The 15,844-nt window shown below is 43.5% G+C and overlaps 1 protein-coding gene across 5 annotated transcripts in view; it reads right to left on the bottom strand.

Moving 5' to 3' along the window:
- Nucleotides 1-15,844, bottom strand: part of EPHA5 (EPH receptor A5) — a 153,911-nt gene that overhangs the window by 36,505 nt on the left and 101,562 nt on the right. For 3 of the 5 annotated variants that reach the window (XM_075149817.1, XM_075149819.1, XM_075149822.1), the window contains exons 4-6: nt 15,118-15,242; nt 12,114-12,273; nt 7,584-7,689 (exon numbers count right to left, since the gene is read on the bottom strand). In XM_075149817.1, coding sequence (XP_075005918.1) covers nt 7,584-7,689; nt 12,114-12,273; nt 15,118-15,242 — 391 coding nt within the window. The remainder of the gene's footprint in view (nt 1-7,583; nt 7,690-12,113; nt 12,274-15,117; nt 15,243-15,844) is intronic. The other 2 variants (XM_075149818.1, XM_075149820.1) reach the window with 1 other exon arrangement.

The raw sequence follows: 15,844 nt of genomic DNA, 5'->3' as shown, positions 1-15,844 counted from the left end.
ACTTCAAAATATAAAAACCCTGAGGCAAATAAAACCGGATGTTACACTCCAGCAAACCTGCCATGCCCTCATGGTCACTGCATTTGGGTGCTGATGGCTTCTAGGAGGGGCAGAGTTTCCCCATCTCCTCGCACACAGGGCTTTCTCAGTCTAGAAACTGAGGAACTGAAAGTACTTTCCAGACGAGATCAAATGCTGTGGCAGGATAAGAGATCGCCGCTCAGTGAAATATGCCCAGACCTCTCCGGGGTTTTAAGATCTTTAGCCAGCAAGCTGACCTGTATCGGGGAGCAGTCAGAGTTGAACTGAGCACTGTATACATCAAAATTATCTGCGAAGTCTCCTCCAGCCTCACTGAATCGACCAGCAGACTATGAGGAGAGCTTGTGGGGCCTGCCCCTGGCTCCAGCGGGCGGTCAGGAGCCCCTCCAATCTGCTGCAAGTTAACAGATGACATGTCCACGTAACGGTGAAGGTTATTGAGAAAACACCTGCAGTATTAAATCCCCGCCTTTGCTGGAAAAGAATGAGGCGCTGATGCGGCAGTCAAGCTGGCTTGAAACAAGGTGTGACTTCTGCTTCGAGCCCTGGCTTCAAGGAAAGGGCTGCAGATGGGCAGAGACAACGTAGAGGAGCCTGGAGCTGCAGCGGGACCTCCCAGACCTCCGTGGCCTGCCGGAGCTGCCCTGCTTCTTGGCTAGACCAACTCTACTGCTTTCAGTTATCTCAGGCACACAAAGCCGACACTCCTCCAGTTCTAATAAAAGTGACCCCTGCAATGCCTATGTGGTTTGCAAACCCAACTGTCCAGAGAGCACACTTTAATAAACCTGTGCTAGGAGGACTTATCAACACCCCTGGCATTGTTTCAAACCCAGGGCTACATGCTTTGTTAATGAAATGTATATATGTATGATAGGCCCCAATAACTGTGCCTGCAATCAATGTAATTAATTTACCACAAGTCTGCAGATGACCCAGACAGCGTTTGGAATTAAACTACATTTCTAGTGGCTAGATGCATCTCAGAGGGTCTCTGCCGTATATAGCTGTGGCTTTTAAGAGTTGTAAGTTGAAGACTTGGAGTCATGATAAATGAAAGCCTCGTTTGTTGCTTTTAATAAGCTGCTCTAATGGGATGTTCTTCAGAGGCTTGCAATTAGAGACTGAAATACTTGAGGGTGCCTGGGAAGATTTTCTAATCCTTCATGCAGCTTTCAGCGATGGCAATGATTGCTTCCTGCATCTCCAGGTCAGGAGGCCAGGACTACACCTAGCACCTCCTGAGTCAATGTGCTTGCTTCAGACATCAGAGGAGCAGCATTACACACTGTGAGCTGCTAGGAATATATTCCTACTTTGCCCAGAACTATATGAATGTTTAAGGAATCACCTCCTCTTCCTGCTGAGCTATACACCTAGTTCACGTGTTAAAGTACATCTCTGCGCTGTTCGAGAATAACAGAATGCAGAAGCCCAAGCAGACGATATCTATGCAATCACTACGGGGAAGGAAAGCAAAGCTTCCAAGGAAAGGAACTGCACTTGCAAAGATCTCTGGCATTATACTTTGCTATGTCTAAGCTGTAAGAAAGTACGGATAACCTTTTTTCTCGGTAAGAGGCCAAGTGCTGCAACATGGCATGCCTCCAGGAGAGGTCACGCTTCCTATTTCTAGCATCCAAAGCAAGGTGAAACATCCACATGTTCAGAAGTGCAGGGGGACAACAGTCTGATTTTCTTCTTCATCCTCTACCCACTCCACAGCCAAGAGAAGACACTGTAAAACCCCATTTTAAAACACTACGTACGCGTGGAGCTTTCACCAGCGCTCAGCAGGAACCTGAAGCTGCTACCACTGAAGTCGAGCTCCATTTTCAGCTTGAAGAGCAGCCTGGTTCCCTTCTCGAAGTGGAAACGGGACTTGCACAATGCCATCAAACGCATCGTCTGAATGAAGGCGAGGAGCTTTTGTCACTGACTGCTGCACTCCCCCACATTTCCCCTGCTCAGACAAAGCTTACACCAGCCACTTATCTGTTCATGACGGTCCTCCTGTCCCCTTCCCTTGGCTGCTGCCAGAATTACTCAGAAATGCTGCTTTCAAAGGTAATGCCTCATGGGCTTGGAGCTTAATTACAGATTTGGTCAACTCTCACCTTCTGTCTGGGCCAAAGTCATCTGAAGGCAGATTACCCTAGGTCCCTAAACCCTCCTCAAAACTGCAGCAGCTCAGACTGGCTTGTGGAGCCCGGTGTGTTTGCACAGAAGCACTAAGCCAAAAAGTGTTAAGAATAAGAAAGAAAAAAGGTGTTGGAGCAGCCAAATTTGCCAAGCTGATCTAGGCAGGATGCTAGAGATGGGGACTACGGGCAGCAGATTTCCACACCGGCACCGGAAAGGCATCACCCTGTGCAGAAGGGTGCACTGGAGCACTTTTTTTCAGAGACGGGTCCTGTATACCAATGCCACTACTGCTCCTCTCTGGGAAAACGTACCGCCAAAGAGCAAAGAGGCTGTTAACATGACGGAGGTAGTAAAAACCTTGACCCGAACAGAAGCAGGACCACGCCCTGCCTGCTCTTGTGGATGGGAATTTTGACTTGGCAGAGCAATAGCTTCTCCAACAAAATCCTTCCTCTTGTCAGGTGAATCGCGGGGAATATTTGGCAGAAGGCAGCATCATAAAGTGGCTATAAATCATGGGAGACAATGTCCTGTAGGAAGAAGGAAGAATGTAGAGATAAAAATCCTTTTAAAAGTCACAATTAACAAAAATTGTGACTCACGTTGGAAAAATTCTCTCTATGAAAAACGTTATCTACAAACTGTCTCCCATTTCCTACGGAAGTATCAAAAAAGCAAACTATTTTAAGCCCTGACACATCTTGGAAAATAGGATGGGGGGGAGGTTGTGGAAAAATTCATCCGTTTTGACCTTCCACATCACGGAAGGTTGCAAACACTGGCTCAGGACCTAGGATATACACCACAATCCTTTCACCCTCTCTACTCCCTGAAAGTCACTTTTTAACTAGATGCACATATTTGTGTCCAGAAAGTAGCCCTCTGCCACTGCAGGGGCTGATATTTAAAAGTCTAAATCAGCTAAGGTCAAGGATGGATACTCTGGTGCAGAAGCCTCTAATTGCCAATACCCAGGTGGCAAGATTTGTCTTTGCTTTGTCTTTCGAAGGCTAGTTCCTTGCCAGAAAGAGACTTTCTATATAGGCATGACACAGGGCGAGGGGCAGTTTTTTTGTTGCTTCAAATCTATTTTTTTTTCTTAAGTTCTATAAAAAGCTCCCTCCGGTTCTTTGGAAGATCACTCGAGATGGAAAGGTCATCCATAATGGGTAGCTGGCTATAAATGCAGATGCACAGTATACTTCTTAGTTATTTTTGAGCAGCTTTTGCAAACATGCTCAGCATTGACCTAATAGCACCCCCATTTTACTCTGTAAAAGCCCATGCCTTTGTTTAGTGCTACAAAGCTCAAATGCTTGTGGGACCGGAGGGACCAGCAGTCTCTTAACACTCACCCTAAGACCCCATCAGTTTTACAAACAGGACTTGGTTTGAAGTACAAAAGAGGGGGAACTGCTCTGGAGCAGTGGGTCTCCTTCCCAGGATGATGCAAACCTGGCTTCCCACCTCGGTTTGTAGGAAGAAAGGGGCTGATGCCACGACGACGACTGTGGCACCTTATTGCTCCTTGCAAGACAGAGCACAAAGATCTTTGTGACTGGCACTGTCCGACGCAGAGGGTAAAACAAAAGTCTGTAACGATTTTAGATTAATACATACTTCAATTAGGAACAACAATGCCAAGTGGCATCTAATTCAAGCATTGCTAGGAAAGCAAAATTTATAGCCTTGCTCTATCTGTAAAACGCATTGCACTTTTGAGAACATGTAATCCCAACAAAACAGAGATAACAACAACTCTGTGTTCTTTAATTCAATGCTTGTAGCTGGTTTAATAATAGATTTTCAATCCACTTCTCTTTTTTTGCTGAGACAACTACGGTCTGATTTAGTGAATCTCTTTGATTTGTAATCCTGATCATTATATTATTAATATGCCCTTGATGCAAAGAGTGGGATAACTTAAAAAAGTGATCAGCTATTTTGCTTGGTGGCATTTATGACCTTGGTCAGAGGACACATTATTCACAGGAAGAGTTTTCCTGAGCATCTGCAAGTAAATCAGCTCTGAAACGCAGCTTAATTGTTTAGGGCAAAGTGCATTTAGTTTCAAATTCCCAGGAACCTCCAGCTTCAGACACAAAGCGCGTTTCCACAGATGGACGCTGGCATGTGGAAATGCCACCGTGACTACCGTTCAGCTGACCTTTGGTTCAGGGCCAGCTGCCAACAGGAAATGCCAAGCTGTTATTTACATTCGTTCAAGAGAAGCGAGAAAACTGCAGAGATACTTGAAAGCAAAAAAAGGGGAAGAGGTGTGGAAACGTCTGCCTCCGGGGACCCAGCGGAAAATAAAAAGCCTGCAGAGTCCAGCAAGCTTCTGAATCACACAGCTGGGAAATTACTTTCCAAGCTGCCAAGAACAGGAGGACATCCCCTTCTCACTGCAGGACTGCTCTCAAGCTCCCGCTGACTTCAGCCCAGCATTTGGGAGGATAGGCGCAAAGAGATGCCATACAGCATCCTAGGGAGGAATATCCTAATTCTGAGGTGCCCAGGGACTCTGACTCCAGGGAGCCTGGGAGCAGCACAGAGCCAGCAACGAGGAGCCTGTTTGCAGGACCTGGCCAGGCTACGTCCTCACTGCTGCAGAGGCAAGAGGGTTTTTCTCCTTTGCTTTGCTGATGGGCCATACCTGCTCTCCTACATTAGCAGAAGAGACAAAGCCTGGGCTTTGCACAGCTTGCTTGGCGTGGAAAGCAGTGGTGATTCCAGCTGGAGCAACTCCTGGAGTTCAAAATGTCTGTTTTTCTACAAGCAAGTATGGGAAAGAATTAGCAAAGGAAATTTAACCCCCTGGAACCAGGCACTGGAACAACATAACCGCTCCAAAGATACAGGAAAGCGTCTTCCAGAAACATGTTTACAGCTTCAGAAAGGGAATATTCCACAACTTGGAATGCGTTTATCGTCCCCGCAGTGTCACAGCAGGAGAGTCACTCCACGAATTGTCTCGAAATCATATCCAAGACAAAGTAGCGTGACTGACACATTTCAGTGGCATTTCTGCTTCTTCCAAACAGAAGCAATTTTTTTGTTTTGCTTTGTTTAATTTCAAATTGGCTGTCAGTTTTTTGGGCTTCTGGGGTTTATTTTTCTGTTCTCATGAGTCATTCAACGCACTAGACGGGCTTTAAAATTCACAGGAACTCAAAGCGGCCGAGAAGCTCTGTGGTTTTGAAGCCAATTCCCTAACGATGGACCAAACTTTGGCGCTGGAGGCTTCTCCACCACCTCCAGCTGAAGGACTGGGTTCTTCCCAGTTTAGGGGAAGGGTTTAAAAGATAAAAATGGACCGAGAGCTCAGCTCCCTGTGCCTGCCCCTTCCCATATGTCCGGCATGGCACCATGGAGAAGCTCCTGGGAACCTGCAGCTGTCCATGGAGAGAGGTGTGAGTACAAGGTAGGAGGATTAAGGCAGCAGCAGAGGCGGCGATGAAACTCTAGCCAAAGGAGACAAGGGCTTTTATAAACATGCCATAAGATAAAGAGCCAAGAGGAAGCACATTCTGGAAAGCCCATTAGGGCAAAGGACAGAAAGCCATAACTAACAAGAATTGCTGGCTAACGGCTCAGGCTTTGCAACTGCTTGCTTGGACCAGAGAAGGTAGCAGCAAAAAGGAGATCTGCAAGGGCACGTCCTCCCCAAAGGGGTCCCGAGCGCTTGCTAGCAACTGTGGGAAAAGCAAGAGCTGCTCATTGCCACACAGTTGCAATTCCTTATGGCCACAGAGGGATATACATCCCTCCACCGGAGATTCACCCCCCCAGACTCCTCCTTGCAGAGGTGCCAGGCTACAGCTGTAGCTTCCCTACGTCCACGCGTGCATCCTGCTGCTTGCATCGATACAAGCACGCATCCAGGCTGTGGGAGGCCAAGGTCCACATCCCCCGGCTCTGTTCGAGGAGGGTTTGACTCAAAACCTCCAGCCTTTAAGAAGAGACTTGAACTTCTGCCTACAGTGTTCAGAGCCAAGTCTTTTTGGCTTTAGCTTTCCTGTAGCCCCTGGTGTGAATGGCCCGTAGCCATTCATCCCCCCACGCTGCTGCATGCTTCTCGTGCAGACAGGAGCATTTACTTTCCCATTTTTAAGCCCAAGAAGTCACTCAAAGCAGACGACGGGAGCTCGAATGGCTGAGCTGAAGAGACTGTCAGTCTCTGACCTTGAGTGGAGATGAGTCTAGCAGCACACTTACCTTTTAAGACAGAAAATAAACTGTGCCCTTCCATGGATGCCTTATGCCTGGGGACAGAGCTGCTCGGCCTGGCTGGATTTCACCACGCCGCGTTCGCAGACCGACACTCTACCTCCTCTGGGAAATAAGACCCTCAGCCAATACGTTCAGTATCAGCGCAGTTCCTCTGCAAGTATCTTGCAAGTACTCTTAACACTTACAATATCCTGTAATTTACAGCCACCTTGCTAGACCCAACCTTAAGACAGACCTGTACCATGAAAGCAACAGTGGGCTGATGGGTACCTTAGAAGCATAAATGCTTACTTTGCACTGAAAACAAATTCAGCCCTATCAACACATGCACCTCACATTGCTTTGCATGAAGGATGTTGCATCATTTGACTACTGCCATTAAAAAAAATGTACTAATACACGTGTAGTATATGAAAAAAGTGCCTTGTGTGCTGGCTGCTACACAAATTTAGTGCCGCAGTACAAACTGATCCTGATAGAAGCCAGATTTTCCCCCAATACCACAATCCCTTGTTCACCAACAAGTTCCATCAACTTCCATTAGAGTTGTCAAAGATGGTATAGCCCAGGCTTTCATCACTTGCCTATGTTTAAGCACATGAGAAGTCAATGGGATCGCTTGATGGTCTCCCTCCGTGGGCTGACCTCTGTGTAATTTACTAGCGCGTGGGGAACACATTAGTGTCCTACACATGAAAAATGAAATCCAGACCTGACCAAAACTTGAGGTATTTGGCCATTCGGCTGGGTTTCTTCTCTTTTTCTTTGCAAGTGTTTTCCTGAAGTCAATTTTTTTCTGAGAGCAAAGCCCATTGTGAGCTTTGAGTGCAAACATATGGCTTCAGGATATTTTACCTGTAATAACATGTTCTGCTTATTTTTAAAGGAATTTGAAAACACTCCTGTGAGAATCAAGTCGAATAATCAGGGCCAGTCTATACAGAGATGAAAATCATTGGGAAGTGAACTACATCTGTGAGCGAACCTTTGCCATTCCTGCTTGTCCAAACAGATCAATCAGCCCACCCTCGTGCTGTTTTACAGCGCTAGTGCTCAACAGCTTTGTTCACATGCTGCTTTCACCTAAATCGTGCTGATCAGCTGGTCAGATAAAAGTTATTACAAAAGTTGGAGAAGTATAAATATACAGCTGCTTCTCTTACCTTCCACTGAGAAGGAAACCGATAACAACAGCCAGCAGAATGACTCCCACTGTTACAGACACAACAATTATAGGAATCTGGCTCTGGTCGCTGGATGCAGCTACTGCTGAGATGAGAAACAGAAAATGGAGATTAAGGTTAAAATGATAGTCAGCACTCACATGAGTCTTTCTAGTGAGGCTGCCACGGAGGTTTCAAGTCTTACCCGTTTGTTTGTTCTTTTATGGTTTGTGTTTTCCCCCTTTGCTGTCTGTTTCTAGTTTGGAAAGGGAATGGGTGGAAAGAAACCAAACACACATGCAAAACCAAGCCAAAACCCCCAAAAAATCGCATCTCATCACTGAATTCAGAAACCAAAGTGGTTCAGAACACAGTCTCTGAGTTTGCAAACTCAAGTTTGTCTTCCTGGGCTAGCTGCATTAGAAATCACACAGATAAAAGATGAAAACCCAACAGGTTCCCATTTGCAGAGAGAGAACATTTATGGAATGTTGTTGTTAAGAGATATGAGCAAGATCTCAGAGATAAACAGCATCACCTGCACTTCAAGAAGCTATAAACGATTAAAAACTAACTCCTTGTGGCAGCTATACCACATGGTCAGAAGGTGCCTTCTGTAAAACAGGAATTTGCTAAGACACATACACTGGTTGGTCTTTTTATCAGCCAAGGGAAGCAGAACTCTCCCAGCCCATGCCTTGTAAAGAGCCCTCCGGCCAAAAGGCAGGAGATGAGTCCCGTGATAAAGATGCCAGCAGAAAGGTCAGGAAAGCTGTTTGAGAACTGGGTTTTGTCACAGGTTAAGTAAGAGCAGGTGAGCAAGCTCCTGCAGCCTGTAAAATGGAAATGCTACCACCACTTATATCTTGTTTATCTGCTTTGCACTGCAGGGGAGGGAGCCCATCTCTCCCCCAGGGATTTCATGTGGGGTTCCCCAAGCAGAAACCAAAGCCTTCTCACCCTGCCCTCTCTGCTGCCAGCTTATTTAGCTGCATATATTCAACCACCCCGGGGTACAAATCTGGCTTCCTCCCCGCAAAACCAGCTCCCCAGTGTAGGCACTGCTGCTGTGCGGGGAAAAAACTCATTATAGCTGCTATCCTCATGCTAGCCCCCGATGAAGCTTCATCCACCCCAGGGAGCAGCAGGAATCGATTACGCACTGAAGAAGCCTTTAACTAAATGATTGAAGTAAAAAGGGGTCCTTAGCACAGGATTAACTTTATGGAGGCTATAAAATAACTGAATATAGTCCCATATTAATTGTTAAAAGAAAAGAAAGACAAAAAGGTATGGCATTAAACATTGATCTGCAATGGGTTTCAAGTAGCTCTTCGTACGGGAGCTCTCCAGTGCTCAACAGCGAGCGGCGCAGACCTGCTACAGCAATGTAAATGATTTCAGAAGGATTGGCTCCGATACATTAAATATTTAATGTTAACTGCTCCAAACCCGTGCCGTCATCCAGAGATTTTATTAACCTCATGAATTTATGGAGGCTCCTTAAGATGATGTTTTATTGCTTTCTTGACAAAATAATTAAAAAGAAAAACATTTAAAGGAGAACATTAAGCTGTGACTGGTGGTTTTTTGCACAGCTCGAGGGATGGGGAAATGAGATAAATCCTGCTGCGATCTATGGCAGCTAAAAAGCCTGACTTCATAAGCCAAGCTGGGACCTTGCTGCCATTTAAAGCTGGGCTGGGACCTGTTTTACCCCTCCTTGACTTGGTGATATGTTCCCACTCCCACCTGGCTGACCAGCTGGATTATCTTACCAATCCAGCCAAAAACCAGCTTTTGGCAAGGTTAGTTTTATCAGGGCTAGATGAGCTCGGTGGCATTTGGAAAGGAGGACAGCAGCAAGTGGGTACACCCAGCAACAGCTTCCACCCAAATAAAAAACTTCCGCTGAAAAATGCATCCCTGGCTGCACCGTGGCGCTTTGCAGAATTGCACACGCAGGCAGCACTATGTAAAAACACCCCAAAATTTGGAAAAAGAGAAGAGTCCAAAACAAGTTACGGCTTCCCCCCTCATTGCATTTCTCAGGCTGTTGTTTCATATTTCCTCCAAGTGTATTAAAAACAACTTTATAGAAACCTTGCAAACTGGAAACAAAACCTATTGTTCGGTCCAAGTGACTTTGGAGGCTGTTTTTGATTCTCACAACAGTCACTGAAAGGTTTTCATTTGTGCTTGAATCAAAATAATTTGCTTTGGCTCTAACAAGAGGTTCAGATCTGAACTCCGATGTAGCAGTGAGATTTCGATCTGTGCTTGCTTTCAGATTCTCCGGGACATATAGGAAAGCAGTGAGAGTCTGGTCACACTCCCGGTACTAATACTGACTTTATATAGGGCCTTGGGGAAAAAAAGAAAATAGCTTTTTCAAAGGTTTTAGATGTCAAACGGAGTTGCGTTTTGCAAGATACTGAGGCTTAGTACCATTTCAATTCTACCACGCGTTTAAGCATCTGGTTAAGTCCTGCTTCAGCCAGAGCTCAAGTCCAACAGAGGAACAGTTCCCAGCTCCCAAACTGGGGACCATGCAGAATACCATAGGTATTCTTCCGACTACACCGGCAGCTCCTCAGTATCAGAGAAGTACCTACTCCTCACTCTTCTGCCTTTAAAATGCTAAAAAGACTGGGGTGCAAGTGTGACTAAATGACTCAAGGGGTTTGAAGTGTTTAAAGATATTACCATGTGATGTCCTCAAAAAATCCTGACCAACACAGATACTTACATGATGGGCTTTATGGAAGTGCCATTATTTTTGGACCAGGATCATAGGTACCAATGGCACTGGATCAAATGTGCTTATATTTCATGTATTATTTATTAATAGTCTGGAACACTATTACTCAAGTGACTCTAAACTAGAAACTTCCCAACTGCAAGCAAAATTCCCTTAGTATAGTATAGAATAATTTTTGGCATAACGTGATTTTGTTGCTACTTATAGGGCACGATTAATGGTTAATGCAATAAGAAATACATTAAATAGACTATTCTTATTGCATTAATGTTTGCATCGTGATGTAATTTGCACTGTATTAGTTCAATCACTGGCTCCACAGCTACATCTGCACATGTATAATGATTCCTTTAAAATCTATTAAAGCTTCAAAGGTAGCATGCATTGAAAAGACAACTTGGCATCTTCTTCTCAAAGATGATAAATTTTAAATGAACCGGAGTAACAGTAATCAAAGTATTGACAAATTTAAATTTCTAAGGAAAACATACAGAAAACTGGCTCTTCCCCACAGGAATGAACAGAGTATTTCCACCACAAAATGTCTCTTCCATGCAGACAGTATAAAAAAATTAATAAATGACAGTTGTACAAACTGAAATAGATAGAATGTATTTTCTGAGGGAGAAAATTATCTTTGACACCTCTGCAAAAATTTAGTAATTGGGACAAAAGGAATTTCCCTGCAGCTGTGCCTGAACACAAGGAAAGAGCAGCTGAGCCTCTGCACGTCTTGGGAGTTCACCCTGCCACAGAATCTGCTCCAGAATCCAGACCCAGATGATCAGATTAATTCTAAATTTTTAAAAAAAAAAAAAAAAAGGGAAAAAAGGGGGAAAAAGGGGGGAAAAAGAAAAAAAAAGAAAAAAGAAAGAAAGAAAAAAGAAAGAAAGAAAAAAAAAGAAAAGAGAAAAGAGAAAAAAGAGAAAAGAGAAAAGAGAAAAGAGAAAAGAGAAAAGAGAAAAGAGAAAAGAGAAAAGAGAAAAGAGAAAAGAGAAAAGAGAAAAGAGAAAAGAGAAAAGAGAAAAGAGAAAAGAGAAAAGAGAAAAGAGAAAAGAGAAAAGAGAAAAGAGAAAAGAGAAAAGAGAAAAGAGAAAAGAGAAAAGAGAAAAGAAACAAAAAAAGGAAAAAAGAAAAAAAAAAAAGAAAAAAATTTCAAACCCCACACATTTGTAACAGGCCAAGCAAAGTCTTGTGCCTGCAGTGCACATTTTTCCCATTTCTGATCACAAGTCAAATTCTTTTTCTCGAGGCTGTGGCATTGGCAGCCGACAGAAACCATCTTTCAACTTGACAGGAACTTACAGCAAAAGAAGCTAACGTTGGTTCAATTCTTCCCCTTGCAGAGAGACACCATTTCAGGGTTTTTTCCCCAGATGCAGATATTCAAGAGAGCTCAGCATCCTCTGCAGACAGCCGTTAAGAGGTGTGAAGGAGCAGGTCCCATCCCCTCTCTCCTCCTGAGAGGAGAGCCCTTCCCCTCTCTTGCATCAGCTCTCATAAATACAGGATTTTTCTAAGCAGGAAACACTATGAATTTCTGGAGCCTGAGGACCTCCTGACTTCACCTCCTGCCCCACCACGTGAGACCAGGAAGTAAGGACAGATGTGTTAGCCTGTCTGGTGCACAACCATGATGTGCCTGATGTTTCCAAAGTCAAGGGATGAGGCCAAGATGAGGGGGAGCTCTCTGCAAAGGTATCGATCCCCTGACTCCTTTAGGGTAACCGTTCCAGGGATGCGGGCTGACAGTATTTAAAAGGACTTACACACTGGGCTGGTTTCAAACTCAAATCTTCGGCTGAAGCCACCATAGCCAGCAGCTGTCCGGGCTCGGATCTGGAAGATGTATGCCGAGCCTGGTTTCAAGCCATCTGCTGTAACTGTCGTCTCTTTGGATTTGATGATGGTGTAGCTCATCTCCTGGTCCTTTTCCCAACCCCCCCACGAAAAACACAAAGTTCAAACACACAAATAGTGGCTCTCAGAGAAGATAAGACTTTTAACAACCCCCAGAGCAACGTTACAAGGATGACTGAAATATGCATTTTTGAGGATATCTTCCCCAAAACCCCTCCTCTGAAGGCCCTTTCAGCAGTACAAAATGTGAGATCTGATTTTCTCTTTTATAATCAATAACTCTGAAACAGAGCAGAGGGACTTTCCACCCATAAATGACAATACAGGGATCAAACCAGCATCTTTAGTAGGAGCTTTTCATTGCTCGGGATGCACACAGGCCAGGGCAATGCAAAGTTTCATCCTACAAAGATCAATCCCAAGGAACGAGGAAGAGGAAAAAAGTCCCATCGCCTTAGAAAGGGATTTGAATTTATACCAAAACAACTTCCCAGTAATGTAATTAGGCCTAAAAGAGAATAATACATTATACATTGTACAACTTCATGCCGGCATTTTTAGAAGCACGAATTAGACCTTGGGAAGGGAATAATAAACCAAAACTCCAGGAAAACATCTAATTTTGCATTGTTCTTCTGAAGCAACGAACTTAAGAAAATTTGCTGAAATAAATCTTCATTTACATCAGTTTCTAATGCGAAAGAGTTTCAGTTCTTTGATTAAAATTTCGCTCAAATGCTTGGTAATTACTCTTAGAATTATTTACTGTAACACATAATCTAGACAAGAGCTCATAAATTAAGGACTACAAACTTGGAAACTGCTTTTTATTCACCATATCCTCTCAGATCCAAATTATTATCAGGTAAACAGGAGTTCTTGGTAATTCCCTACCAAGATTTCTGCACAGCTCTTAGGATCTGAACTGATTTTTCTTTTTTCTTTTTAATTTAATGGGCAACTTTCCATAGACAGTATAAGGATAAGGCCCCTGTGAATCTCCAAATGTAGGATTACAGATTTTCTCATTGAAGCCTGTAGCTACACAAGACTGTTTTGGAGAAATATATGTGTGTGTGTGTGTGTGTGTATATATATATGCACCTTTTTTTTTTATTGTTAAGAAGCGATTTTTCTTAACGGAATGCGATCTGACAAAACTCAATTTTCTGAAACATTTAATATAGATCATTCTCATCCTTTGGAAATGAATGCTGTGAATTTACCCTTATAAAGGGCTGAAAACGGAGAGAATATAAGTGACAGTAGCAACATACAAGAAGGATTAAGGACGACATCCCAAATCTAACTCAATGACTGGTTAAAAAGCAGTAAGTGAATATTAGGTCACACCTTTGCTTGTATGTCAGCCCAATTAGGTTTTCAATACACTGTTGGCTTCTGCAAACATTTAAACACTTGAGCTTTCCTACGGAAAACTCTAAGCTTCACTATCAGCCTGAAAGAAATAAATCAAGACATCATAAACTCGGACTGGCTGTTGCTACCTCCCTGTGAAGGACTTGCACTTGAAGAACTATTTACTGAAGCTATTTGAGACTAGTTCTGGACCACAAATACAACATTTTAAGGTGTGTGTCTGCCCCCCCAGTTTGTTTGAAAACAAACTAAGTAAAACGAACAAATATATGGATTTTTTTTGCTTTAATTATTTGCTCATTATCAAGGTTTCTAGAAGCTAATCTTCCCAGGCTACTCTATGATAAGGATTCAATGTGCCACAACAGTCATTCAAACAAGTTAATAAAAGAATCAGTAATGGATTATTTCCAGCAATAGCATATCCTGATTCTTGCTTTGTGCTTTAATCTTTTTGAAAACCTCAGCCCTATTTAAGCCACTCATGCTTCTTGTGCCCTTGCCCAAGCTCCCTCATCTGCAAAAATAATGTTGATTTTATCCTGATGCAGAAGATTACTGAAATTCTTTCCCCTGTTTGCATGGGCTACTTGAGCAGGTCCCTCCCATGGTCAGAGAAAGAAGACAGGAGGAGTAAGGACCAGTCCTGGTCCATGTTGAGTGGTTTAACCTGGGTCATAGACAGAACTAATGGAAGATCTTCCTTAAAATAGAAATTCAACCCCCCAAAAAAGTGAATTGTGACTCAATTTCATTATTTTCCTCTTGTTTTCATGTAGACAGCCTGGCTGTTTCAGAAGAAAAAAGAACATCTTACAATCCCAGCTAAGGCAAGAAACTGCTATTCAGTCACCTCTTGCAAACCTGATTTTTGGAAATCTAAGATTTCCAAAGATCTACGGCTGCAGTGCTAAAAAGATGCTACTTAGACAAAGCGCATTTGTTACTGTTTTCATTTAAACTGCATTAATTTTGCAGGAAGAGAACAAGTCGCCATTGGAAATGAAGACTAGGAGAGGCAAGTTTTGTAGGAAGAGAGAGTGTTTTCCATTAGACCGAGAGCAAGAGCTGGAAAACCCAGGCAAGCTTTTAAGCCAGGATGCCCTTCTTCATGTCAGAGCAGATACAATCTTTCCGCAAAACCTTTCTCCTCTCCTGACACCGTGGATGCAAAACCAAGTGAGAAATTGAAATACCAAAGGCAAGGGATAGCCTGATGTTTCCAGGAGGAGATAGACGCTCGATCCCCAACGTCTCCTATTTTTAACAAATGAGCAGGCTCTGTCTTAATGTGATAAGGCCGGAGAGGAATCTGAAACGCAGATTTAATGTATTTGTTCAAGAGAAGTGGCACACTAATGGAAAACAACACCCTCATTTCAAATCTTCCTAATCATTTACTGCAAAATCAATCTGACATTGATTTATGCATAAAATCGCTCCATTCCCTTCCATGACTCAAATAATTATAACTAAAAGAAGAGGACAGTAAAGAGAAGGTACTTGGGATGCTCAGCAATCAGTCCGTCACACCTTTTCAAAATATTTGATTTCGTATTCCAGGATGATGCCGTTGGGTCGATCTGGCTCCTGCCAGGAAAGGGAGATGCTATTTTTAGTTATCTTCCCTTTTTTCACACTACTGACTGGAGAAGGTGCTGCAAAACAGGAGAAAAACAGAACAGACAAAAACCATGGTTAGTAAGACGGTTTGCCCCTGCCAAAGTCAAACTTGTCAGCGCATCTTCAAATGCAAGGCGATCCTTAGCTACTGCAGATCAGCGGGGTCTGTGTTCAGCTCGGTGGTATTTGCCCATTTTTAACAACTCAACTTGCACAGATTTTCTGCAGCTGAGGATCCGACCAGCACCACCCACCCGAGCAAAGTAACAACATGAACTACCATCAGCAGTTTACACATCAACCTTGTCTTTTCAAGCACTTTTCAAATACATCAACCCCACACCTTGCTTTTTCAAATGTGTCAGGGGGCTATGTTATCAGAATTACATATTGATTACATATTCCTTTCTTTCAGCTGCTTTGAAGGTTTGTATTTCTCAGAAGACCTTAGGTTACATGGGCTCCTTAACTATTTATTTTTTGGCTTGTGTAGTAGTTAAAGCCTAGGCATCTTTCAGCCCCCTCCTTCCAGAAGCAAGGAACAGGGTAGCAAGGCCATTACAACCTTTACAATTCGATTGCTCTCCATAAATATCGCTGGGGTGTTACAGCTCGTATAGTGATGCTAATTCCTTGC

The sequence above is a fragment of the Calonectris borealis genome, chromosome 4 (genome assembly GCF_964195595.1).
Source record: "Calonectris borealis chromosome 4, bCalBor7.hap1.2, whole genome shotgun sequence".
NCBI lineage: Eukaryota > Metazoa > Chordata > Aves > Procellariiformes > Procellariidae > Calonectris > Calonectris borealis.
Note: the sequence above shows the minus strand (reverse complement) of the source record. Positions and strands in the feature narration are given on the sequence as shown.